Raw genomic sequence first — 27031 nt, 5'->3', positions numbered from 1 at the left:
TCATTTTATAGGTGGCACTTGCAACTGAAAACCGTGTCCATGGTGAAAAACCGCACACTTCCGCAAGGGACAACAAAAGCAGAGGTTAATTGTTCAAATATTTTCAGAGCACACATGCAACGCCCTCTGACCTCCGCACCCCTCTCCCCTCTGCAATCCATTTCTGAAACAATGTAGGAAACAAGTAGGCGCCACAAGATCAGAACTCTGCTTTCACCAAAAACAAACTCCCAAATAATTTACGGCGCAGTTAAACATCCAAACATTTTCATTGTTAATTTCTATAGAGGCAACAAGGGGAAAATGGAAACTCTACTTCTTCATTGCAGTTTATTTCGAGGCTCGATAAGAATCATCAACAATTCATTTTCGGTTTCATTGCGTTCCCATTTCGCGAACTTTATTCCTTTAAAGATCCTGCGGGGAGAACCATGAAATTCCCGTCGTAAAATTAAATTTCTCGCAATTAATTCCGATTCCCCTCCGCTTTGCGGAAAGTTCGCTGGAATTTTTATCGCTGACCCGGAATGACCTTCCCATCGATTTCATCGCCTCCCATTTCCCACCCTCCCCATTTTATTTTCCTTTAATTTATTTATCTTTGTTGAAGATGTTCCTTGAAGTTGATTTTATGCTCTAGCTGACTTTGTCTCCCTTTGGTCCCCTTTCCTGTCGCCTTTTAATTGTGTTTAAATTATTCGGGAGAGTGGCAGGGGAGCTTCGATTTCTGTTTATCTTTAGCAATTCCCCAAGAATTGGATCGAAAATTCTGCGAAATTTATTGCTCCGGAAATTAAAGAAAGTTTGCGAAGGAAAATGGCTCCAGGGACTTTTAGTACAAACGCTCAGATGTAAAATATGAAAAAGAACTTACGTTTGGTGCTTTGAATTTTCATATCATTTTTTTTATCACAGCACCCAATAGTTTATGAAAAATGTTTATAATATATTTATTGACCACCTACAAGACCTTTTTTTCTTTTCAGCCGAAAGGTAATAAAATTGTACAACTTTTCAAAAGAACAACAGCCTAAACTTCTCTCGCAGAAGGATTCCCTATTGTATCGCTTCCTTTTCAAAGCTGATTTTTATCACGGGCACATTGAAAATTTACGAGTTTTCACAGCGCATAAATTCTGCGCCGTTTGCCAATTTTTATTATCTGCAAAATACTTTATGCGCATCTGAGGAATACACGGGAATAGGGAGCATCTAATGGATACATGAACCCAAATTGAGACACTTTGCATAGACCAAAGCAATCATCATCCCCTCGAAGGGAGTCGGGAAACTTCGGTGGGGAAAAAGCTCGGAAAATGAGCCAAGAAATAATGATAAAAGGTGAAAAATGCACTTTGCGGAAAGGAAAAACAGAAAATGCTAAGCGCAACTTATTATGAGGGAAGCAAAGGAAAAAGGGAATGGGAAAAGAAAACTTTCTGCGGAAGCTTCAGCTGCATGTGTTGCATACTTTGTCGGGCTCCAAAGAAAGCATGAAAAATGGGCAAGGGGAAAACTAATTTTTAATGCCTCCCAGAGGAAAGGAAAAATAGGAAAAGTTTCCTCCTCCGATTGCGACGCAAAATGTTGTCACTTTGTATCCCGACAGCAGGGATCATCAATCGCCGCTCTCTTTTCTGAGTCACCAAGGGATTCATCAGAAAAATGTAAGAAGTAGGAGTAAATAAACCAAACTTCTTCTCGTTTGCCAATAAATTTTCAATTTCCGCCTGAAATTTGCAATTTATTTCACTCCAGAAAAGCTAATTTCCCCGCTCTCCCAACACTTCGCTCCTTTGTAAGTCACTTTCAGAGAGTTTTCCAAGGTGGATGGTTTTCCCTGCAGTTTTCCACACAAGCTCGCCAGAGCTTATCGAAGGACATAAATACGTCGGAAAATTGCATTGTCTGCTCCCAGGATTGCACTCTATTAGATAAGCAAAACAAGGTAAACATCTGCCGCATTCCTCTGCGATCCTTTGACAAGTAAACAACTGGAAAAGTTCGCCCTCCATTTTCCACACATAAATCCGAGCATTTTTGTCAATGGTGCTGTCAGCAATTTGATTTGATTTGCCAACTCTGCGAAAATATTTCATAAATATTTGCCCGGAATTTACCCCGACTTTTTCTGGGGTTTCCTTCTTATCGCCCAGCGAACATTTCCGACTGTGAAAATATTATTCACTCTCTCAGTTGGTTTTTCCCTTGCTACTTTGTTGTGCAAATATTTTTGACCGTTTTTGCACTTCATTTGCCTGGGTGGGCGTGCTTGGAAGAGGCGTGGCTGTTTGTTTTTCTTTGATGTGCTAAATTGGTGCAACGATTGCATTCGGAATGAGATTTGATCGCCTTGAAATCGTAGAAGTTAACTTGGGATTATGGGGCAAATGGGGATGGAAGCCCTTAGTTTGCATACTTAACTCTCGAAACAGAGATTTTTATTTCCATGCCCCTTTGGGGCGATATCCATTTGCTTTTAACGACTTGCGAGCAAAGTTTCCCCGCAGGCAGCGCGAATCCTTTTCCAAGTGAAACATTAAACTTTGCCCCATCAGAAAATAAGGATAACAACAGGGTGGCTGGTAAAATGGCCAAGGAGACATGACAGCAATAAGAGAAAACATTTTCAATAATCCCAAGAAAGAGGTTAAAGGCGGGATATTTTCATGTTTCCACTTTTTGGAGGCATTGAAAATAAATGCATAATGGACAACAGATTGTTTGGTATATGTCAAAGATCAAGGAGCATTATGAATCTAGAATCACATAGCTAATTTTCTCAAGGAAAGCGGAATGTAATAAAATAAGCACAAATCTTGTTTTAATAGGTTCTTCTCCCTTCTTCTTCGAGACACTTATAATGTTATTTGGCTAATTAAGTCATTCTGGGCCTATTCCCTAACACCCTCATTTCCGTACCCTTTTTTTAATCCTTCTTCGGGGGATTTCTCATGGCTTCGTTTGAAGTTGGTAGGCGGAATCCTTTACGGCCTCTAATTATGTCATTTGAGTCAAAATGTGACTTGCGTGGCCTAATTGCGCACGACTGCCTCGAAGTCGGCTAACGTGGCGTATACGCAACGTCTGATAACTTTTCTCGCTTTGCCCCGTGTTGGTTTCTGGCGCCTTATTTTTAATAAAATTACGCACGTTTTTGGGGGAAGTGTGACGCTTTGAAAAATAAAGGCAAGGAAATTCTATATGAAGGAGGGTAAAATTCAGAGGGGGATCTGCCGAAAGCTATCTCGGCTTACACATTCTGTGGTTTATTGTAGGTTTCAAATAAGAGGAGAGCTCCATTCGGGGAAAACGACTTTCCACAATTGTACACCGTTTTGCGTTTAATTAAGCTCGAACTGCAAATGGGTAAAGTCACCTTCCCTCACAGGAGCGAATGAACTCGCTTAGCAATGCAAATTGGATGAGCCGCAGGATGTCAAAATAACACTGGTCCCTGTTTGTTACCTCATTGTTTGCTGTGGTCAGCAATTAAAAATTCAAACTATTGTTGTGTCGAGCACTGCCTCCTAATTCTAATTGCAAACTGTGTAGCGAATGTCCCCAAAGGACCCACAAAGGACACCCCGAGGATGCGGCTCAGCTGCTCTCAATTGTTATGAAAATGTGGTTTGATAATAGAATGAATCTGCTCAGCAATTTACAAGCCAAAGCTTCTGCTTTCTGGGAAAGTGCTTCAGAATTAATTGAAATCCGTTGGGACAAGGACTCGGCTTAAGCCTTGATCTTCCCTTTGGGTGACTTTCAGCTTTGTGAAAGAAGTGTCAAAGCAGCAATTGCAGTGCGCCAAAAACATACTTTGAAAGGTGCCAGAAAAATACCACTAATGAAATGGGAAAAGAGTGGAACTTCCAGGTGACAGCTGCCAAAAGTTTGGCAGCCAACATAACTTCCTAATAGAGGGGAGTTGCAAAAGCGTTAACTTTGCAACAGTGTCAAAAACTGCAGGCGCATCGGGAAACAACTTTAAACCATTTGAAAGTTTGCAGCGGCCAATGGGGACGGGGTAAAATGAAAACAGAAATATATTGGGGGAAAATTGCCAACTCTTCGATGAAGGAATTCAGTTACTGAGAAGTCCCATGCACCAATTGAGCCCTATTAATCGAAGGTTCAAGCACTTGGGTTCAAGGACTCGAGCACCTGACTGGACATCACAAAATATTTCCCGCAATCGGTCTTCGCTCTTATTTCAGCAGCTCATTGGGGCATGAACACGTCGTCTGCCACACTAATTGAATGAAATTTCATTTTCACAACTTCGGAACATCTCCAGTGCAGAAAGGCCCCTTGAGGGGATTTCACCCAACAAAGACCCAAAGACTCGTACTCCTCTTTATCTCCAAGAGAGCTCTTCGGATGTGAAGTGAAATATGCTGGCATATTATCGCACTCGACGCTCCTCACCGATTTCAGATGAATTGCAATGAGTGGCTCTTCTCGAGGTTGTTTTCTGGTTTCCTTTGGGCTGCTCCAAATTATTTTTTACGAGCCTGCCCTCAGAAATGACCCGACTAAGTAGGCAGCATTGGGGGCGAAAAACTTTAACTGAACTTCAACCAGTGTCCATCCAATTAATTAAGTGATTTAATCGCAGCAAATGTTGCTCGCATCATGAGCACAAACAACTTGTTTGGCCTATAAAGCGCTGGTGTGCAAGGCAACTACACTAAGATTAATTAGTGTGATAAAACCAGCCAGATAAGACGTTATCTGAAATGGTATGCAATGAAATGGTATGGTATGAAGAAATAGTATAGCCTGTAGGTCTATAAAACATGTATTTAAAAAGATACCATTACGTAAGTTAATGCCATTATTGATTCCATTGATTTCTTTCAGTGCAGAGTGGTGAAACGTTTGTTGGTCTGGACAAGCGATGCCTTCATCGGCATTTCCCTCACCAGGTCCGGAAACCATTTGTATATGCAACCAACCTTATCGCAGCTGGCACTCGTCGGTGGATTCCACTCGTGAGCATTCGAGGCTGACTCTCCGGGCGGAATGTTCCGGCGTAGCGGAAGTGGCTTCCGCCAGAAGTGGACCAGCCTCACGTTGAAGGGTGCTCTATACGGATCATGGATCCTGGGCGTGTTTCCCTTCACCTACGATAGCTGGACAAGGACACTGCGTCGTTCCAAGTGGTTAATTGTGTATGGCTGTGTCCTGAATGCGGCATTCATTCTGCTGGTCGTTACCAATGACACGGAGACCGAAATTCCGCTGCGAATGGAGGTGTTTCACAGGAACGCACTGGCCGAGCAGATCAATGGCATTCACGACATTCAGAGCCTTTCAATGGTGTCAATAATGCTGCTGCGAAGTTTCTGGAGGAGCGACGATATCGAGAGGACCCTCAACGAACTACAGGACCTGCAGCACCGCTACTTTCGTTACTATTCTTTGGAGGAGTGCAGCCGCTTCGATAGGTTCGTCCTGTACAAAGGCTTATCTGTGGTCCTGGAAATTGCGTCCATGCTGGCCTTGGAACTGGGCATGTCACCGAATTTCAGTGCGCAGTTCTTCATTGGACTCGGCAGTTTGTGTTTAATGATCTCGGCAGTTCTCCTGGGAGCCTCACACTTTCACCTGGCCGTCGTCTTTGTCTACCGATATGTGTGGATCGTAAATAGGGAGCTCCTCAAGCTAGTTAACAAACTGGCGAATGGGGAAACCGTTGAGTCTGAAAGGGTGGACTTTTTGCTCCATCTGTACCATCGCCTGTTGGATCTTAGCCATCGTCTGGCATCCATCTACGATTATCAAATGGTCATGGTGATGGCCAGCTTTCTGATCGCCAACGTTCTGGGCATCTACTTCTTCATAATCTACTCCATTAGTCTAAACAAAAACATGGACATTCAAATTGTGGTCTTTGTTCAAGCGCTGGCCATCAACATGTTGGATTTTTGGCTAAACATTGAGATTTGCGAGTTGGCGGAAAGAACTGGTAGACAAACTTCCACCATCCTTAAGTTGTTCAATGACATTGAATGTTTAGATCAGAAACTGGAGAGAAGTGTAAGTGGAACTCAATAAGATGATTCAGAACATAAACTTGTTTTCTTAATCTAGATCACGGACTTTGCATTATTCTGCAGCCATCGCCGGCTGAGATTCCATCATTGCGGCTTGTTTTACGTGAACTGCGAGATGGGTTTCCGCATGGCCATCACCAGCTTTCTGTACCTGCTGTTCCTCATCCAGTTCGATTTTTGGAACCTGTGAAGATAGTCCATTAAAAGCGCCCCTGGAAGAGTCCTCTAATTGGTTCGCACTTCCTTGTGTCGTCTGGAGTTGAGGGTCCTTGAAAGGGGAGCACGCGGGACTAACAAGTGACAGCTCAAGAAGTCGGGGGATTTTCAAAAGGGAGGCAGTACAAGTGGGATGTGTACCCGAGCTTACACGGAGTCGTGCCTAAGTGAAAGCCCTTTTGACTTTTAAGCCGAGAGAACGGGAACACGGCCGCAGGACATCAGCAGGAAAAACGAAGCAATGAAAGGAGATTTATTTCCCTTTCTCCTCCAAAAAAGGAGGCCATTCTAAAGCCCAAAGGAGAATATGCACAAGTCGAAAGGATTCGGGGAAATGGAGTGGCTGTGAAAAGCAGCGCAATTAAGGCCAACAAATGAACGAGTTTTCAGCTCTCTGTACATTTTTTTCGACTGGCTAAGAATGCAGCGGGATTTTCCGGCGAACAATGGCTGCGGAGAAAACAGAGAAAAGCTGAAAGCAGTAGCTTTGGCGCATTTTCTTTGTTCGACTCTTGTGCGATGCATAGTGTGTGCTCTGCTAATTTCCCTGACTGCGATTTTCCAGCTGTTTCCACACACCCACCCTGCTGGCTGCTTGTTTTTCCTGATTTATTGTGCTCCGGGCTTTGCTTTTGATGCGGATTTCCATTCATATGAACGCATGTTGTGTAGTTCTAGGAGTATATTGTACAAATGCTGCACGTATAACTCTATTTAATGTTATTATTTGCCATATCTGTGAATAAAAAATGTGTTAAATTATATACCAGATACCCATGCTTTAAGGTATCTTCATTCCATCTAGATTGGAATCCAATCCCTCTGGAAGGCATTAATTAAAGTGCTGAGTGCAGGGATAAAATCCTGTTAAAAATCAACACTCGAGGCTGCGGATAATCTGACCCTTAGCCACTTATTGTCAGAGGCCAACCGCTGTCAAGGCCAGGCCAAGACCACCCACCACCCTTCTAATCCCAGGAATCACCGCCATTAGCCTCGATTAGAAGGCCAGAGGAGGAAGACAATGCCGAAGGGGACATCAGCCACATCGGCAGTAAAAACAACTACAAAGGACGCGTCGCTCACAGCAAAAGTGCGTAAATTGATTTTTATTATCCTGCGCCCTGCGTCCTGCGTCCTGCGCTCCCTATCCACTTATAGAGTCCTGTAGCCATTCAACTTGGCTCAGCAAAACAAAGTTTCGGGCCGCATTTCCTCCCTTTCGCTGTGGCCAATATATTTGATTTATTGGCTTTATCCGGATTGCGCGCAAATTGTTCATTGCTTTGTTTACACCATAAAAATCCTGATGGACACATTAGTTCGCCGAAATGCGCCATCGCATGCTCATGAGGCAGCCTCGTAAATTCCATCGATAATTTCCGCTATCATCCGCTGTTTTTGTCTGGCGGAATATTTATTGGTGCAGCCATTATTTTATGGCAATATAAAAGTATACACTCGTATTTTATTGGGCACCTACATTAAATTACATGTAATAGCTTTCCAATTATCCAAATGACTTAGTAGGAAAAGGTCTGCGCTTCTTTCCCAAATCAGATAAAAAGTTTTCAACCTTTCGCACTCTCCTGACAGCCAGCTCACCTCAATTTATAATTTGTCCAGCAAATTAATTAAAATTTGCCGCCAGGCATTCCACAAAATCGGGCTGACTGTTCATTTATTGTAATTAGGGACGAAACAGACGAAACTTTTTCGCTTTCCCCTAGGTAAAGGACGTTCAATGACCCAAAAGGATGGCCAAAGGCTGCATTCGAAAGGTCAAAGTTTATCAGCAAATTTTTAATTTAAATTTATATGCTCTCCAGCAGCCGCAAATTGGGGAATGTTCCTGATGGACTGAGGAGTGAGTCAGCTGCGCAGACTTGTGAACTTCAAGGAAAGCAGTTAATGAAAGGGAAACCCTCAGCCCTTTCCTAATTACGCTAAATTCCCATCAATTGTTCCATTGATTCGAGCCGACTGCCTTGATTAGTTTGCCAATGCGTTATAATTTGGACCTCCAGCCCTCAATTTATATAAGCCGATCGGAGCAGTGGGAAGGAGCTGCTACCGAAAGTTTGGCTCAGAAAAGTTTGAGGATTAAATAATTGCCAATTTGCTGCAAGTTGCTGGCAGTTTAAACAACAATTCAACGAAGAGCAAAGCCGATTTGTGTCCCCAGCTAAAACGAAACTATCTGAAGGCTGAAAATGCGATGGAAGGAAGCCAAGAACAGCCGGGCAATTAGTGGAAAGTCTGGCTAAATATTGCAGCCGTATTATTTTGGCAGCACTTTAATTGCACTTGGCTAAGAAACTATTTGGGATTTCTTTTTGGAACACGTTCCTAAACACTATCTCTGTTGCTAAAGAAATATTTAAGTTTGCAACTTTTGTATTGTCGACGATAAAAAGCAATACCATAAACAAGATGATCGCATTGTGGAGAGTGAAATGAGGGACAGATAACCGAACTTATCACTATAAAGGAAACCCATTTCGGGCCTATTTCTGCTGACAGTGCGAATCATCATAAAACGAGAATATTTTTATGAATTCTTGCCTCCGTGAAAATGGTGAAAATGGTGAAAATGTGCTTCACTCAGCAGGGCGATAACCAGATGCTGTCATTTTAATAAAAATATATTGAAAGCTGGCACAAATCGAGATGAGCGAATCGAATTATCCGTAAGCGTTGACGAGTCGCCCCAACAGCAAGAATGTTGACCTAATGCTGACTTCACTGCTGGAATTTTATTGTGTAAACAAAGGATCCAAGGGATACGGGGGATGCCACGTGGCCCAAACAATTGGCGGATGTCCTGGGCCAGGGCAATAAATCAAATGCTTGTGTACACTCGACTTTATATTTGTTTGCCCGCCGTGCAGATGGGCAGGAAATTTGCAGAGACTCGAGAGCCCAGGATGCCGTGCGGCAGGAGGGGCATCCTCTGCACAGGATAATAAAAATCAATTTACGCGATTGTGTCGAGTGTGGCTGCTGGGCCCTGTTATCGCAGCTGGCTTTGTGCTCTCGATAATCGAAGATAATGGGGCTCCACCCCGACGAGGGCCGAAAAGGACCAGAGGACTGTAGCTGACAGCCAAGGATGTTGGCGATGCCAAGGACGAGGGCCCCAGCGTGCGTGGGTATGCATTGTCTGACTTTTTCGGTGCGCTCCACATTGTTGGCCTAATTGTTGCCTGTCAGTTGTAGTTTTCTGGCCTAAATGTTGCCAGTGTCCAGCAGAACAGTGTATAGTAATATTGGCATAAATCAAGCGCAGGTGATGGCAAGGGCAAACAAATTGAAAGTCAGAAGACGAGCACAGCATTGCTTACATATATATAAACAAGTACTTTTTATAAACCACATACGTAGTTTAAATTATTTTCTAATTGAATTGTGAAAAGAAAAGGATTTGTAATAAGCCAGCGTGTTTTTTTCTTCACAATGCTTCCTATTTAATATGTTTATTTTTGGTGTGAACAAAAGCTAGAGCGCCCTCAAAGCTGCTCATGTAGGTTAGTGCCATTGTTTTCGCAGAGTAGTAAAAAGGGGAATCCCATTCACAGCTAGCTGCCAAGCAGTAAAGCAGTAAACTCAACTCATTTATTTGCTGGCCTTAATTGCACTCTTTTTACAGCCACTCCACTCTTTTGGGGCGCTTTTGAGTCTTCCGCTTTTGAGAGCTTAACTTCTGGCTTTCTGCACAGTCTCGTTTAAGGGGTAAGAGTTCCAGAGGAGTTTGGCTTTTGCAGCTGTAGTTTTGCACTGCGGCCCTGCGGCGCTGTTCCAATTTCCCTTCCTTTTCCCAACTGCAAGTCACTCCCTCCAACTGCTCAACTGGTTGTAGGGAAAGTGATTCGGCTTTTATTGCCATGATGCCATGATGTCACCTGCTTAATATTGCATCTCATGTCTTTGTAGAAGACTTGGTGGCAGCTCTAAAGGAATTCAAGCCTAATTGAAAGCCTGGGGAGTCACAAGTTCATAAAGTCGAACTGGACCAGGTACAGCAAGTACAGAAAGCTTGCGACGAACATTTCAAAGCCCATCTCACGATTCACGTAGAATAATCCGCAGTGAAGGAACATAAACCGCTGATGGCTGCAGTACAATGCAAAGTCTGATATCTATGGATAAAATTTCGATTTAAACGAGTATTACTAAGGAAGCATCACCTTAACTTACAATTCTCTCAAGCTCTTTGTCCATGCTCTCAATATCGTTGAACAGCTTCAAGATCGTCGAAGTTTGTCTTCCAGTTTTCTGCAGCAAATCACAAACCTTCATGATCAGCCAAAAGTCCAGGAAATTGTTAGCTAGTGCGAGGGGAAACATAATTACCATTACGAAAAAGGACATCTGGCTCAGGCTGATCCTGTAGACAATCATATAGAAGCAAACGATGATGTTGGCAGCCAGGAATACAGCCATCATCAGGACCGTCTGGTAGTCATAGCAATCGGCCAGTCTGCCATATAGATGCACCAGTTTGGTGTAGAGTTTCAGGAGGAAGCGAACTCTGGAGGAGCTGCCCATGTGGTGGCCCCTCAAGGAGGAAACCAGGCTCAGGAGTTCCCTGTTTATGAGCCACACAAATCGGTAAATGAAAGCCAGCCCAAGATGATAGTGCACGGCCAGGAGAAGCGTTCCCAACTTGCCCAACGAGACGACCAAGACGTTCATTACGGGTAAATTAATATTGGGCATTCCAAAGTGCACGATCCAGGGAGCTAATAGTCCTAGTACAATCAGAAATCCCTTTTGGATCACATAGCCATCGAATGCGGGACACTCCCTTGCATCGGAGCAAAAGTACTTGGCTTCCAGCAGCATCAACCCATTGTAGATCTCCTCCAGGTGTTTGCTCCTCCACAAGGTTCGCAGGTACACCGTGCAAATGGTCACGACTCCGACTACTTCCATTAGTGAGCTAATTTGATGGAGCACGGAGTTCCTCTGAAAGACATCCAACCTGATCCCATGTTCATGGTACTCAGCACTCTGTTTCAGCATCAGGATAAGGGGACTGGAGGTCATAGCTAATCCAAGAAGGATTAGCCACTTGGAGCGGCGCAGTCTCCTCAGCTTTGGGTCGTACTTAAATGGAAATATTCCTAGCAGCCAGGAGCTGTAAAGGATCGACCTAAGGACAACGCAGACAAACTTCTGTCGAAGACCACATCGAGGACGGAACATCGCAAGACGACTGATGAGTATGCCATCACAAAACCCCAAGCAGCCTGTTAATTGATGAAATATTAATTAGTACAGTTCTGAGTGAAGAAGATAACACCACATTAAAATATACATAATTCAAGCGGGAAGTAATTTAATTAGTAGCAACCACAATTCTAATGAGTGTCTGTTTTCTGTGAACTCGAATAAGTAAGTTGAAGGAGGGCAAATGAGACAGTTTTACAAATTCATGAAATCGAATTGAATCAAGTAAATCAAGTATAAGACACTGGTGATGATCATCTGGAAACCCATATTATAGTTTATAGTAAAAAGTCCACACACGTGAAATTTAAATTGGCGATGACTGCACAGCAATGCGAACTCGTTCACCTGTCAAAATAAATACAATATTATTTTGTTTTATCCGCTCGAGTTTATACTTACACTTCTTTCTAGTTCAATATCTTTCAGCCCAAGATCAGCAAAAAGTTTAAGTACTTTTGGGGTCCTTTTGCCAGCATTCTCCGCTAGATCGCAAGCGACAATGTTCAACCAAATATTCCAAAAATTAACAAGCAAGAACTGCGGGAAAACCAGCAGACATATGGAATTTATATTCATGCTGATGTTCAACACAATCCAGAAATATATGGCCAAAATATTACAGGCTATGCCAGTTATAAGAACTAGGGTCATATGGTACTCGTAGGCGGCCACTATATTCCCTTTGAGCTCCAAAAGGCGACGGTACAATGAAAGGAATTCACGAATCCTCGATGGGTTCACCGTGTGATCCAGCTTAAGTTTGGTTACCAGTTCCAATAGTTGTCCGTTGATCAGCCATAAATAGCGATAGATTAACAGGACTCCGACATAATAGTGCATAATATTGCAATTGATGCTGAATTGCACTAAGCTGTTCACGATCACCATGTCCACGGAGAAGTTGTTTCCATGCAGTTCGTAGGTAACACTCAGAAATGTCAGTAAGAGGCCAATCACAGCAACTGCCTTTTGAATCACGAGGCAGTTGAACTTGGGGCAATTCTTCTCATTCAAACTGGCAAAGTGTTCATACTCAAGGACAAGCAGTTCATTGGCCAAGTCCTGAACTCGTATGCTTCCCCAAAAATTCAAGAAATGCATTACGAAGCATGAAGAAACGTTCGCAATGCCAACTATGCTGTGAATGTCTTCTAGGACTGTATTCCTCGTAAATGCCTCTTGACTGCCTTGCTTTTGACCTTCTGAGTACAACATTTTCACAAGAAGAAAGGAGTTCACAATTAGTCCGTAAAAAAGAAGCCATCTGGTGCGCTTCAGCTGGCGTTTTCGCGAGTCGAATGTGTAGGGAAATACTCCAAGTAACCAGGATCCATACAAAGTTCCCTTCAAGACAATCCAACACAAACGGGATTGCCAGTTGCTGCGTGATCCCAACATATTCGACTTGGAATCGAAAATTAAATGGTCAATTCCACTCCAGCAGATATACAATAACTATACTAGATATAAGCAATCATCGAAGAACTGGAGCTATTACGTTAATCAATCTAAAAAGTCACTTTTGGGTTATTAAAAAAGGTGCATAGGGTGAACTATCGATTTGGGGTGTTTACAATGGTCAACAAATAAAGGAAATTTTGAAAGCATTTTTAATGAATTGACAAGGTTCATTTACAAGTTCATATAATCAAATTGAACTAAGTATACCAAGTAGAGGAATGTGGTTATGATCATTTTGAAGCCCATTTGATGGTTTATACAAAACAAGCCACACAGTTGAAACCGGAACTTCCGGTGACTGCAAAGCCAAGCGAACTCGTTGACCTATTGGAAGAATAAATTATAAATATATCAAATTATCTCACATATGAACTCACACTGGTTTGTAGCCGATCATCTCTGTGCTCGAGGTAGGAAAATATTTTCAGAATGATCGCAGTTTCGTCACCAGCCTTTTCAGTAAGATCGCATACGGTGATGAACAACCAGAAATCCCAAATGTTTATTAACAGCGATTGCGGGAAGACCACCAAAAATATGGAAAAGTTACGCATACTGATTCCATATACAATGATGAAATAAATGACCACGATGTTGCCGGCCAGCTGAGATGTTATAAAAAGGATCACTTGGTATTGGTAGGCGACTGCCAATTTTTTATAAAGCTCCAAAAGGCGGTTGTATAAGGAAAGAAATTGATGTATACTGGAGGAGTCTGTCCCAGGATTCAGTTTCAGTTGGCTCACTAGGTCCTTCAGTTGTGCGTTTATAAGCCACATATAGCGATAGATTAACAAGACTCCGATATGGTAGTGCATGGTATTCAAATTGAGCGATACTCCCATCAGACAGCTCAGAAGTGTCAGATATAAAGGGGACTTATTTCCCGGAATTGCGTACATGAGCGTGCAGAAAGATATCAACTGGCCCACTGTAGTCAAACACTTTTGAATCACAGAGCAGCTGAAGTTTGGGCAATTTCTCCCATTCAGGCCTTCAAAGTCCTGATACTCAAGAGTTAAAAGTTTGTTGCATATTTCCTCAACTTTTCTGCTGCTCCAAAAGTTCATAAAGTGTATCAATATGGCCGAAAGAATGTTTATCACTGAAATCACTATGTTTATAATCTCCAGCAAAGGATTTCTCTCAAAAACATCTAGCTTCTGTTTCTTGAACTCAAAGGCCAATTGAATCAGAATGAATATAAGGAAGTAATTAGCGACTAGGCCGTACAAAACTAGGCCGCGAGAGCGCCTCAGTTGGCATATTCTTTTTCCAGAGTCCACGGTGAAGGGAAATAAGCCAAATAGCCAGGATCCATACAGAGTGGCTCTGAGGATCTGTCTTGCCAAATAAGGACGAACTTCGCGGCTTGTTCCAGCCATTTCCGACCACGAGTGAGAAATTTATTGGTCTAGTCAACTGGTGACACAAAAATGTAAGTAAACACCCGGGAAAGTGCGGGAACACTAAAATAGAAAGCACCAAACGAAGTGTTGACGGCTTCCAAAGTTAACAATCAACATAAACCCTTTTAAAATGATTAATACCGTGATGAAATATCGATTTCAGAGAAACGACTGTAGGCAGTATACACAAATTAATAGGATAATTATTTTTAGGGTTAAATGAGAATGGAGTTATATTGTTGGCGCACTCGATAAGTTAAGGACGATGCCAATAAGTGAACCCAGCTATATTAGAAAAGATACGGACTACTTGTAAACCGTAGATTGAAAAAAAACTAATATTTGGAGTCACAAAGAACTTTAGTCGGCTTCAAATAAAAATGTACACCTCAATTGATTAAACATCTGTTTTGAACTTTAAATTCATGTAATCAAATTGCACAAGGAAAACTACGTATAAAATGTTCGTGATTATCATGCGGAAGCCCACCTCGTAGTTTATATCGAACAATCCGAGATGGCAAATTTTCAGACTGCGATGGCGGCAGAAAAAGGTAAATTCAGCTATCTAAAAAGGGGTAAATTTGTAAATATATATATCATATTTTAAAACGAAGATCCACTTACTTGGCGCTCCATATTCTGGTCCATGTTCTCCATATCATTGAATAACTTTAGGATCATGGAGGTCCTTTTGCCCGTACTCTCAGCCAATTCGCAGAAGGCGATTCCCAACCAAAGGTCCCAAAAGTTGATGATCAATGCTTGGGGAAAGAGCAGGATCATGATTACCAGGGAGAATCTCTTGATGTTGATCCAGCAAATGACCAGCACATGGCCCAAAATAATGTTGGCCGAAAACAAGGTGGCCATGAAAAACGTCACCTGAATATCGTAAATGGCGGCTAGGCGGGCGTTCAAGTCCAAAAGGCGAGAATATAGCCCGAGAAGCAGTTGGACTCGATCAGGATCCACGCAGTCGCCCCTTCTCAGGCGACTGGCCATGTCCAGAAGTTGTCCATTGATTGTCCACACATACCGGTATATGTAGATCACAGCCAGGTGGAAGTGCATCACCACCATTAGCACTTCCAGCTGCACAATGTAGATACAGACTGCCTCGTGGACAACAATCTTGCTATCCGGTATGCCAAAGTAGATCAGCAAAGAGGAGCCGATTTCCAGGATTACCACAAGACCCTTTTCGATCACATACCTATTGAATTGGTCGCACTCCGATAGGATGAGCTTGCTGAAGTGACGCTTCTCCAGCACCAGTAGCTCATTGAGTATCTCAACTAGTTCGCTGCTCCTCGAAAAGGTTCGCAGATGTGTAACCAGTGTGGTTATCACACTTATCACCTCTACGAGCTCTTCCACCTGCTTAACCAGTGGATTCCGCTCAAAGACCTCCACCTTGATGGAATTGTGATCATCCGTCGACGGCAGCACGGATAAAACCAGCAGACTTAGGTTCAGCACCACGCCGTATGCCAAAAGCCACTTGGAGCGATTCAGACGCCTTGTCCTCGAATCGAAGGTGAAGGGAAATAGTCCGAGGACCCAGGATCCATACAAGGTAGCTCTGATGGTGAAGTGCGCCAGGACCTGCCGAATCCGATGAATTCGTTTTGGTTGTGACATTATTGAAGTCCGACTCGGAATAATTTGTGACACGGAAATGACCCCTCGGAATGTTAGGAACATTGAGTGCTGACTTCTTGATGAGTCAGACAGATAAGCAAACTAATTATTGGGAACTTTCGCTCGCTGTATTGTGCATTTACCGGTAAGTTAACTTCAAGGACGAACTTCATTACCCGAAATGTAATATTTGTTGAGGTAATGTACTGAAATACTAACTAAAAATCGTTCAACTAAAGATTGAAATATGTTTGATAAGAGTGCCAGATTACACTTCACGTAGAACTACCACATTATTCCCATTTCATTGTTGGTATTTATCTGTCTTCGGCGAATAAGGAGATGTTCTTTTTTAGTTTTCTATGTCATCTATAACATAGAGAAGCCCTCTTATGCAATAAGCACCTTCTCTTATACCTTCTCTTATGCTATGCCGTGGAAATTGCTTAGCAGACTCATTCCATTATCAAACCACGTTTTCATGACTATTAAGAGCAGCTGCACCACATCCTCAAGGTGGACACTTGCTACACAGCTTGCAATTAGAATTAGTGAGGTGTTTCCCGGCACAACTGTAGTTTGAATTTATAATTACTAACCACAGCAAGCAATCGGGGAACAAACAAGGCCAACAATGAAGTGGGTCGAGGACCCTTGCAATTTGCATGGATTCTCTCAAGTGTGGGAACGAATTTACCCTTTTGCAGCTTGATCTTACTTAAGCGAAAAATAGTCATCAATGGAGTCATGTGTACGGATAGACTGATTGCAGAATACAAAGATGTAATTGCAGTGAAAGTAGTGCCGGTTCTCCTCGGAATTCTAGAACAGATATAAGTATACCCATCTCCATCATATACAATTTCTTCCTCGTTTCCTGAGAGTTAATCGTGGAATTTAAGAGTCAGAATTAGGAAGTGTTTCCCTTATTCTTAGCTTCACCCATTTCTACATTCTTTGAGTGCGGGATTTCATCAAAAATAGGGCGCCAAGGAACCCACACCTCTAAGGCGATACAAAGAAGTTAAGCATACGCCACGTAAGCCCGTTCGAGGATTTTGCATGCAATTAGGACACTCCAGTCACAATTTCAACGAAGTGGCATAATTGGAGTCTGTAAAGGATTTCGTTCAAATTGGGCTAACAGAAATCCCTTGAAATGATATTTTCTAAAACGAAAAAAGGGAAAGGATACTCAAGAGTATACCCAAAATGAGTTAATTAGACAAATTATGTTAGAAGTGGTAGTTGGTGATAGAGAGGGCGAAAAGTGGGCGTGGGTCGATGAAATGTATATTGGAGTAGAATTTGTGCTTTTTCGCTTTTAAACTTTCGTTTTAGTTCGGCCAGACTTTAGCTAAGTGGTTCAAAGGTTTTTATTTTCGTTGACCTTAAAATATCTTTACAAATCTTTTGGCCATTATGAATAAATGTATATGTAGTACTTAAAATGATGTCAAAAATTCCATGAAAATATCCCGCCTTTAACCTCTTCCTTGGGATTATTGAAAATGTTTTCTCTTATTGCTGACATGTCTCCATGGCCATTATCCTGGCAGCCTTTCAGCTGATATCCTTCGCCTCCCTGTTGTTATCCTTTTTTTCTGATGGGGCAAAGTTTAATGTTTCACTTGGAAAAGGATTCGCGCTGCCTGCGGGGAAACTTTGCTCGCAAGTCGTTAAAAGCAAATGGATATCGTCCCAAAGGGGCATGGAAATAAATAAAAATCTCTGTTTCGAGAGTTAAGTATGCAAACTAAGGGCTTCCATCCCCATTTGCCCCATAATCCCAAGTTAACTTCTACGATTTCAAGGCGATCAAATCTCATTCCGAATGCAATCGTTGCACCAATTTAGCACATCAAAGAAAAACAAACAGCCACGCCTCTTCCAAGCACGCCCACCCAGGCAAATGAAGTGCAAAAACGGTCAAAAATATTTGCACAACAAAGTAGCAAGGGAAAAACCAACTGAGAGAGTGAATAATATTTTCACAGTCGGAAATGTTCGCTGGGCGATAAGAAGGAAACCCCAGAAAAAGTGTTGAAAAATCGGGGAAAATTCCGGGCAAATATTTTTAAAATATTTTCGCAGAGTTGGCAAATCAAATCAAATTGCTGACAGCACCATTGACAAAAATGCTGGGATTTATGTGTGGAAAATGGAGGGCGAACTTTTCCAGTTGTTTACTTGTCAAAGGATCGCAGAGGAATGCGGCAGATGTTTACCTTGTTTTGCTTATCTAATAAAGTGCAATCCTGGGAGCAGACAATGCAATTTTCCGACGTATTTATGTCCTTCAATAAGCTCTGGCGAGCTTGTGTGGAAAACTGCAGGGAAAACTAACCATCCACCTTGGATAACTCCCTGAAAGTGACTCACAAAGGAGCAAAGTGTTGGGAGAGCGGGGAAATTAGCTTTTCTGGAGTGAAATAAATTGCAAATTTCAGGCGGAAATTGAAAATTTATTGGCAAACGAGAAGAAGTTTGGTTTATTTACTCCTATTTCTTACATTTTTCTGATGAATCCCTTGGTGACTCAGAGAGGAGAACGGCGATTGATGATCCCTGCTGTCGGGATACAAAGTGACAACATTTTGCGTCGCAATCGGAGGAGGAAACTTTTCCTATTTTTCCTTTCCTCTGGGAGGCATTAAAAATTAGTTTTCCCCTTGCCCATTTTTCATGCTTTCTTTGGAGCCCGACAAAGTATGCAACACATGCAGCTGAAGCTTCCGCAGAAAGTTTTCTTTTCCCATTCCCTTTTTGCTTTGCTCCCTTCATAATAAGTTGCGCTTAGCATTTTCTGTTTTTCCTTTCCGCAAAGTGCATTTTTCACCTTTTATCATTATTTCTTGGCTCATTTTCCGAGCTTTTTCCCCACCGAAGTTTCCCGACTCCCTTCGAGGGGATGATGATTGCTTTGGTCTATGCAAAGTGTCTCAATTTGGGTTCATGTATCCATTAGATGCTCCCTATTCCCGTGTATTCCTCAGATGCGCATAAAGTATTTTGCAGATAATAAAAATTGGCAAACGGCGCAGAATTTATGCGCTGTGAAAACTCGTAAATTTTCAATGTGCCCGTGATAAAAATCAGCTTTGAAAAGGAAGCGAGAAGGAATCCTTCTGCGAGAGAAGTTTAGGCTGTTGTTCTTTTGAAAAGTTGTACAATTTTATTACCTTTCGGCTGATAAGAAATAAAGGTCAATAAATATATTATAAACATTTTTCATAAACTATTGGGTGCTGTGATAAAAAATGATATTAAAATTCTAAGCACCAAACGTAAGTTCTTTTTCATATTTTACATCTGAGCGTTTGTACTAGAAGTCCCTGGAGCCATTTTCCTTCGCAAACTTTCTTTAATTTCCGGAGCAATAAATTTCGCAGAAATTTCGATCCAATTCTTGGGGAATTGCTAAAGATAAACAGAAATCGAAGCTCCCCTGCCACTCTCCCGAATAATTTCAACACAATTAAAAGGCGACAGGAAAGGGGACCAAAGGGAGACAAAGTCAGCTAGAGCATAAAATCAACTTCAAGGAACATCTTCAACAAAGATAAATAAATTAAAGGAAAATAAAATGGGGAGGGTGGGAAATGGGAGGCGATGAAATCGATGGGAAGGTCATTCCGGGTCAGCGATAAAAATTCCAGCGAACTTTCCGCACAGCGGAGGGGAATCGGAATTAATTGTGAGAAATTTAATTTTACGACAGGAATTTCATGGTTCTCCCCGCGGGATCTTTAAAGGAATAAAGTTCGCGAAATGGGAACGCAATGAAACCGAAAATGAATTGTTGATGATTCTTATCGAGCCTCGAAATAAACTGCAGTGAAGAAGTAGAGTTTCCATTTTCCCTTGTTATAGAAATTAACAATGAAAATGTTTGCATGTTTAACTGCGCCGTAAATTATTTGGGAGTTTGTTTTTGGTGAAAGCAGAGTTCTGATCTTGTGGCGCCTACTTGTTTCCTACATTGTTTCAGAAATGGATTGCAGAGGGGAGAGGGGTGCGGAGGTCAGAGGGCGTTGCATGTGTGCTCTGAAAATATTTGAACAATTAACATCTGCTTTTGTTGTCCCTTGCGGAAGTGTGCGGTTTTTCACCATTGACACGGTTTTCAGTTGCAAGTGCCACCTATAAAATGAACAACAAAGGGAAATTAATAATGACACGGCATTTTTAAAGCAGCCAGGAAATAATCTATTATGTTTTTAGTTAATAGAATAAACACAAAGTAATGATATAAAACAAAAAATTTAATTTAATAGGGAGTATCACAATAACATCACAATAACATAACTTATCTGTGGAGTAGTGAACAACATCTTCATAAACTCTTGCGGATGATTTTCCAACTGGCGTTTTCATCTTCATTTTCCATGCTCCGTTTGGCCTTTTTCTCGCAGCTTCCTTTCAGGAGTCGTAATGTCCCTATCCACTATCCCTTAGTGTGTGAGTGTGTGTGTCATGTGTCGGAGGATGTGTCTCAGTGTGAGTGTGTGCTGACATCAAGTTCATGAAAATATCTGCCATAATTGCAGCTAAGTCAGCAAATGTTGACTGCTGGCTCCTCTATTCCCCTCTCTTTCCATCTGTACTCTAGCCTCTCTTTCTCTTCCCAGTTGTGGTCCTTTTCTTGCTTTCAAGCTCTTGTCTAGCCGCATTTTCCTTTCTGTTGCGTTTCCCGTCGGCTAAATACGAAATGAAAGGATTCAGGAAGGCACAGGATGTAAGTTGGGGGGATTTGCGATATAAGAAAGGCGCAGGGAGAGATCCTGAAAGGGAGCACTTAGTTTTATGCTGCACATTCAGAGTTCCAATGTGGCGGGAATGAAAATGAGGCTGTGGAAAAGTAACGCAATGGAGAATCCTTTCACATGGGAAAGACTTTCATGAGGAATTTATGAACTGGAAGTTGCCCCATGAATCGATCTCTTTGGCAGCTTCTTAGTCAGTTTCTATTCCTCACATTTCTTATAATCCACGATTTGTGTTTCCGATGCGTCCTACTTTCAATTAGGTGCTATTCAGTTGCTCTGAAAATGCAAATCCGAATGGGAGGCAATAAAAGTCACTCACCAGTTGTAAACAACACAAATGCAAGCAGCAAGTGTCCTCAGTCCTTCGTGGCTTTCCCCACTTGCAAGCCGTTTCATCGACCAAATGTTCTCCTTTCTTCTTTAAAGAAGAGTTGACAAGGAAAAACATGAACTTTTCCCTCTTCATGTTCCAATTTTTTCTATTTTTCTGGGGGTTTTTATCAAGCGTCATCAAAATGGGCGGAGCGAGAATTGTGGGAGTGGCTGATTGCAGTTTCTAGTCAGGAAGAGAAAACTCAGAGGGAAAGGATTTAAATATCTCCCCTGCCGCATTTCCCATCCTTTACTTTGTTGCATTTCCTTTCCGACAAGCGAAACTTTCTTTGTTTTTGCAACAAATTGCGGCAGTTTTCTATGTTCTTTCCATTTGCTTTGCTTGCTTTTCTGGCCTTTTCCCCATTTTCCCTCGCCTCATTTGGCAGAGCTCGAAGTGCTTTTTCTGGGCAGAGTTTTTCACTATTCTGAATTCCTCTTTAGAAATATCATATTCTCAATTGACAGCTTATTTTAAAACCATTGGAGCGCAACATTTGAGTGTTCTAAATTCCATAGTTAGCTTTGTTTTAATTTTCCAGAGATTTGCATTTAATTTTCTTTGACATTTCCATGCCTCATTACCCATTATTTTCAACCCTGTCATAGTATTCACTGCAACTGATTTTTCTTTATTCGTTATTTTCCGGCCAAAGGAAAATGCATTCGTATATTCAATTAAAGTGCGCAATTATTCAGTGAACAAATGAAATGGGAATTGCATGGAGTCCTTTGCACTTCCCATTTTCCATTTCCGCTACCATTTGCAACCACTCCCACTTCCTGCTTTTCGTTGTCCGTTATCTGAGCATCCGCTTTGGCTTAGTTCCTTTCCTTTCCCCTCTCCACACATCCTTAACGAGAGTGTTTATCATTAGCTCACATGACTTGCCATCCCGAACTCGCACAGCTCCTTTCTGAGTTCCCCTCATTTGCGTAGTCATACAAAACTAACGAGGACCTCTTCACACATTAGCAACTGAAAGCTGGGCCCAAATATGGAATTTCATCTTCGCAGTCGAAGTATTAAAACAACCAGGCAACTGACTTCATTTCATTGTGTTAATCATTTGACTGCACAAAAGAGAACGCTATAGTCTATAAACGAATAAAAATTCCAAATGATGGTCAGGTAACAGAGGACTTCCAGGTAACAGTCGCCTATCATCCCACCATTATTGCTTTGGCCATATATAATATATACAAAAATAAAACAAACGAAATGAAATAAATGGGATTTCTTACTTCTCTACTTGTCTATATTCTGCAGTTTACATTTTACATATTTTCGAGTCGAATCCACCTCGAACTTGGGCGCAACTATTTTCCTATCAAACTTGGACTAACTACGAACCATCCGCAACAGCACCGCCTGCTGACCTTCCTGTCTGTCCAGCCTCGACCCAATGTCCTTGGGAGAGACCTCCTACCTCGCCTCCCTTTCGTTAGCTTGCAGAATACAAGAGGTCCATTCCTCCTGGCGCCTGGCAATGTGATCCAGAATGGGGCTCAGTACTTCAGCATAATCTGTATACCCGCAAACAACGAACACTGAACGCTTTCCCCTGCGCGCTTAAGTACTACCCGCCAAAATGAATACGATCTATTTGAATAATTTGAATATTGCTTTATATGGCATGCATTTGGTTAATTCTGTGTTAATCAATTCAACCCAATAATAGTGTGCTTGCACGAAAACTGTTCTTACTCTCTGCGGACACATTCGCAGAGCATTTGGCACATAAGTATGTATAGATATTTACGTATTATCTTTATCTTTCTTAAACCGTGTCCAACTGGCAAATGAAGGAATAGGTATCTTCGCAATTCAAATCATACATGCGTGAATTGGACAGGTAAACGCAGTTCTGCTTGCCACCAATGTTGTCGGGTTGTCCTGAATCCCACTTCATAAACGATCCTTTATTTCCGGTGGCCGTCACGAATTCGTCCTTACTATTTCGATGGTAACCCAGCCAGAAGGAGGTATGGTATTTATTGACGATTCTTGTGACGGCTTCAAACTCGTCTTCGGTTTGGAAGGCTGCTAGGTGACCGCCCTTTTCGCGACAGGTTTTATTGGCATCAGTCCAGCTTTTCCTCTCACTATATTCTATGAAAAAGTATCTGGATCCAATCTTCTGGAACCCAGGCGGCTCTGTAACTGGCCTGCTCTGCAAGGTGGATTCAAGTCTGCTCGCGGTGGAAGTTAGATTCGCCGCAAGGACATTCAACAGCTCCTTCTGCTCAGCCCGAAAATCCGCTATCAGCTTCACCATTGCCTCTTGGCTGTGCTCCTGTTGCCTGGACTTGGCGTACTGATCGTACAGTGGATACAATGCTGCCAGGCAGAAGGCGCCACATTGCTGCGGCGCATCGCTCAGGACACAAACGGACTCGTTGGTGGAGTGGGACACTCCGAAAAGGATGCAGGATGCTACGACGAGGCACAAAAAACCGATACGCAGGCGAAACATGTTGCGAAGAACTGAATTGACACATTTTTGCCGAATTTCGGGCTTATTTATACGGAGCTTTTATGTATGTACATACATTAAAGAAATTCAATTGCTTAGTTATGTAAATCTAGACAATTAATTGAACAGAGCACTGGAATATATTTTTAATTTTTAAATTATTCAATATAAAACAAGAGAGAACGCTATAGTCGAGTTGCCCGACTATCTGATACCCGTTAAAGGAGAAATTTCAACACTGACAGTTGTTGGCGGCTTGTGGGCGTTAGAGTGGGCGTTGCAAAAAGTTTTTTGACAAATCAATATACATTTTTTTAGTTTTTGGAAATCGATAGAAATTTACAAGACTAATACAAAAATGAAAAAATATCACATTTTTAAATAAGCGGCGTGGCAAAAAGTTTTTTGGCAAATCGATAGAAATTTACGAGACTAATACAAAAATGAAAAAATATCAAAACATTTTTCAAAAATGAAGGCGTGGCAGTTTTGGGCGGTTTGTGGGCGTTAGAGTGGGCGTGGTAACATGAATCGACAACGCTATAGTTGGGTTTCCCGACTATCAGATACCCGTTACTCAGGTAGTGGAAGTGCGAACGAAATTAGAACATGTTTCTGACATATTGATAGAAATAAGGAAATAAAAGAATTAAATAAAAAAAAATTAAAAAATATTTCAAAAGTGTGAACGTAACAAATTTCGTGGGAGTGGGCGTGGCAAAGGGGTCGTCAAATTTGCGCTGCGTCTATGTCTCTGGAGTCTGCAAAGCAAGCATGCTTAACTTTGTAGCTTTTATAGGTCCTGATCTCGGCGTTCATGCGGACGGACAGAAGGACGCACAGACGGACGCACAAACGGACGGACAGACGGACATGGCCAGATCGACGTCTGCAGAGCCTCTATCCTTGCCAGTCTCGCCTTCGTTTTGTTAGCTTCCAGAATACCAGAGCTCCACTCCTCCTGGTGCCTGGCAATGTGATCCAGCATGGGCCTCAGTACTGTGAGGCAAAACTTGCTACACTGTTGCGGCGAATCCTGCAGCAGGCACACTGACTGCGTTGCAGCTGAGGAAAAGCGCGTGGCAGGCGAAAAACGGAAGTAGCAGCGATATACTGAGCTTCTGCATATTCCCTATATCCGCAAACAACGAACACTGATCACTTTCCCCTGCGCGCTTAAGTACTACCCGCCAAAATGAGTACGAGGTGGTCTAATTTGAATATTGCTTTATATGGATTTGGTTAATGCATTTGGTTAATTCTGTGTTAATCAAATCAGCCCAATAATAGTGTGTTTATGCGAACACTGTTCTTACTCTCTGCAGACACATTCGCAGAGCATTTTTTTATGTATAGATATTTACGTATTATCTTTATCTTTATTAAACCTTGTCCAACTGGCAAATGAAGGCCTGGGTATTATCGCAATTCTCATCATACATGGTTGAATTGTGCAGGCCAACGCAGTTCTGCTTGCCACCAATGTTGTTGGGTTCTTCTGAATACCACTTCATGAACGATCCTTTATTTCCGGCGGCCGTCTCGAATTCGTCCTCAATATTTCGATGGTAACCCAGCCAGAAGGAGGAATATATACTGACGATTCTTGTGACGGCTTCAAGCTCGTCTTCGGTTTGGAAGGCTGCTAGGTGACCGCCCCTTTCGCGACAGGTTTCCTCGGCATCAGTCCAGGATTTCCTCTCATTAAATTCTATGAGAAAGTATCTGGATCCAATCTTCTGCAACGCAGGCGACAGTCTATATGGCATGCTCTGCAAGATGGATTCAAGTCTGCTCGCGGTAGGATTCGCCACAAGGACATTCAACAGCTCCTTCTGCTCAGTTCGAAATTCCGCTATCAGCTTCTCCATTGACTCCTTCTGCTCAGCCCAAGATCCCGCTATCACCTTCACCATCTCTCGGCTGTGATTCATGAGTTCCTTCTGCTCAGTCCGAAATTCCGCTATCATCTTCACCATTACCTCTTGGCTCCGATTCACGAGCTCCTTCTGCTCAGCCTGAGAATCCGCTATTAGTTTCACCATTGCCTCCTTCTGCTCAGTCCGAGAATCCGCTGTCAGCTTCACCATGTCATTCACGAGCTCTTTCTGCTCAGCCCGAGAATCCGCTATGATCTTAACTATTGCCTCCTCTTGCTTGGATTTGGCGTACTGATCACACAGTGGATGCACTGCACCCAGGCAGAAGGCGCCACATTGCTGCGGCGCATCGCTCAGGACACAAACGGACTCGTTGGTGGAGTGGGACACTCCGAAGAGGAGGCAGAATGCAACGACGAGGCACAAAAAACAGGTACGCAGCCCACACATGTTGCGAAAAACTCAACTGACACATTTTTGGCGAATTTCGGGCTTATTTATACGGAGCTCAACGAATTATGTACATACATTCGCCGCGAAAGGTTAAAGAAATTCAATTGATTAGTTATGTAAATCAAGGCAATTAATTGACAAGAGCACTAGAATGTATATTTAATGGAATCAACATCTAAACTAATCTAAAGTTGTTTATGCGCGGATTTTTTTGGCTTCATCGCTGGCCTGCTCTGCAAGGTGGATTAAAGTCTGCTCGCGGTGGCATCTAGATCCGCCGCAAGGACATTCAACAGATTCCGAACATCCTGATAGTATTGATTCAAGAGATCCCTCTGCTCAGTCCGAGATTCCGCTTTCAGCTTCACTATTTCCTCCTTTTGCTTGGATTTGGCGTACTGATCACACAGTGGATGCAATTCTGCCAGGCAGAGCTGAACGAATTATGTACATAAATTAAGGAAAATCAATTGATCAAGAATATATATACCTTATATGGTCGGATACGCTTCCTTCTGCCTGTTACATACTTTTCAACGAATCTAGTATACCCTTTTACTCTACGAGTAACGGGTATAACGGGTATTCATGTGATCGGATTCCCAAAAGTGTAGAGAAATTCTAGCTGAACAAGGGGAAACCAGGAAAATGTACTAATTTCCGTTTTTATAACCATTAACAAGTTGTTCTTATTCAATGGCTTTCAATTACCATTCAGCCAAAAGTCATAATTAACTGCAACAGTTGGATCTGACCACGTTAACCTTTCACCCTGAGTAAATCGAAACCTTTATTCCTTCATTACGTCAGTTCGGATCGATTCGGAATATCCTTTCTGATTTCCCGCACGGATGACATCTCACTTTACATATCCTTGCTCTTCCCCTTTTAAATTTCCTTCAGTTCTGGTGACGTGTTTTCCTTGTTTTCCTTGTTTTCCGTTTATTTTGTTTTCCCTTTTAATTGAATGAAGCGAAGATTTTAACGAATTTATCGATGGCAGGCTGCCATCTCCCGGAATCCCCCGCCCCTTTCAGTGAAGAGGGCATGGTCGGT

At 42.3% G+C, this 27031-nt stretch overlaps 7 protein-coding genes across 7 annotated transcripts; 1 reads left to right on the top strand and 6 right to left on the bottom strand.

The window, feature by feature from the left end:
* The first annotated feature begins 5025 nt into the window (after positions 1 to 5025).
* On the top strand, positions 5026 to 6249 carry LOC122611399 (gustatory receptor for bitter taste 22e). The gene is made up of 2 exons (XM_043784441.1): positions 5026 to 6042; positions 6097 to 6249. The coding sequence occupies exons 1-2, from the start codon at positions 5026 to 5028 to the stop codon at positions 6247 to 6249; spliced, it is 1170 nt and encodes a 389-aa protein (XP_043640376.1).
* A 4012-nt stretch (positions 6250 to 10261) lies between these two features.
* On the bottom strand, positions 10262 to 11483 carry LOC122611393 (putative gustatory receptor 22d). Its single transcript, XM_043784419.1, has 2 exons — positions 10473 to 11483; positions 10262 to 10414 (listed from the first exon to the last, which is right to left on the bottom strand). The coding sequence occupies exons 1-2, from the start codon at positions 11481 to 11483 to the stop codon at positions 10262 to 10264; spliced, it is 1164 nt and encodes a 387-aa protein (XP_043640354.1).
* Positions 11484 to 11702: 219 nt separating this feature from the next.
* On the bottom strand, positions 11703 to 12908 carry LOC122626704 (putative gustatory receptor 22c). The gene is made up of 2 exons (XM_043807069.1): positions 11910 to 12908; positions 11703 to 11855 (listed from the first exon to the last, which is right to left on the bottom strand). The coding sequence occupies exons 1-2, from the start codon at positions 12906 to 12908 to the stop codon at positions 11703 to 11705; spliced, it is 1152 nt and encodes a 383-aa protein (XP_043663004.1).
* A 234-nt stretch (positions 12909 to 13142) lies between these two features.
* LOC122611392 (putative gustatory receptor 22b) lies at positions 13143 to 14356 on the bottom strand. The gene is made up of 2 exons (XM_043784418.1): positions 13349 to 14356; positions 13143 to 13295 (listed from the first exon to the last, which is right to left on the bottom strand). Exons 1-2 carry the CDS (start codon positions 14354 to 14356, stop codon positions 13143 to 13145), a joined length of 1161 nt encoding a protein of 386 aa, XP_043640353.1.
* Positions 14357 to 14777: 421 nt separating this feature from the next.
* Positions 14778 to 16024, bottom strand: LOC122611796 (putative gustatory receptor 22a). The gene is made up of 2 exons (XM_043785110.1): positions 15004 to 16024; positions 14778 to 14944 (listed from the first exon to the last, which is right to left on the bottom strand). The coding sequence occupies exons 1-2, from the start codon at positions 16022 to 16024 to the stop codon at positions 14778 to 14780; spliced, it is 1188 nt and encodes a 395-aa protein (XP_043641045.1).
* Positions 16025 to 22875: 6851 nt separating this feature from the next.
* Positions 22876 to 23642, bottom strand: LOC122611795 (accessory gland protein Acp29AB-like). The gene has a single exon (XM_043785109.1). It carries the CDS (start codon positions 23640 to 23642, stop codon positions 22947 to 22949), a length of 696 nt encoding a protein of 231 aa, XP_043641044.1. The 3' UTR covers positions 22876 to 22946.
* Positions 23643 to 25024: 1382 nt separating this feature from the next.
* LOC122611788 (collectin-43-like) lies at positions 25025 to 25972 on the bottom strand. The gene has a single exon (XM_043785098.1). It carries the CDS (start codon positions 25970 to 25972, stop codon positions 25025 to 25027), a length of 948 nt encoding a protein of 315 aa, XP_043641033.1.
* Positions 25973 to 27031: the final 1059 nt, after the last annotated feature.

The sequence above is a fragment of the Drosophila teissieri genome, chromosome 2L (genome assembly GCF_016746235.2).
Source record: "Drosophila teissieri strain GT53w chromosome 2L, Prin_Dtei_1.1, whole genome shotgun sequence".
In the NCBI taxonomy this organism is placed as follows: domain Eukaryota; kingdom Metazoa; phylum Arthropoda; class Insecta; order Diptera; family Drosophilidae; genus Drosophila; species Drosophila teissieri.
The sequence above is the reverse complement of the archived record's forward strand: the minus strand, read 5'-3'. Positions and strand labels throughout refer to the sequence as shown.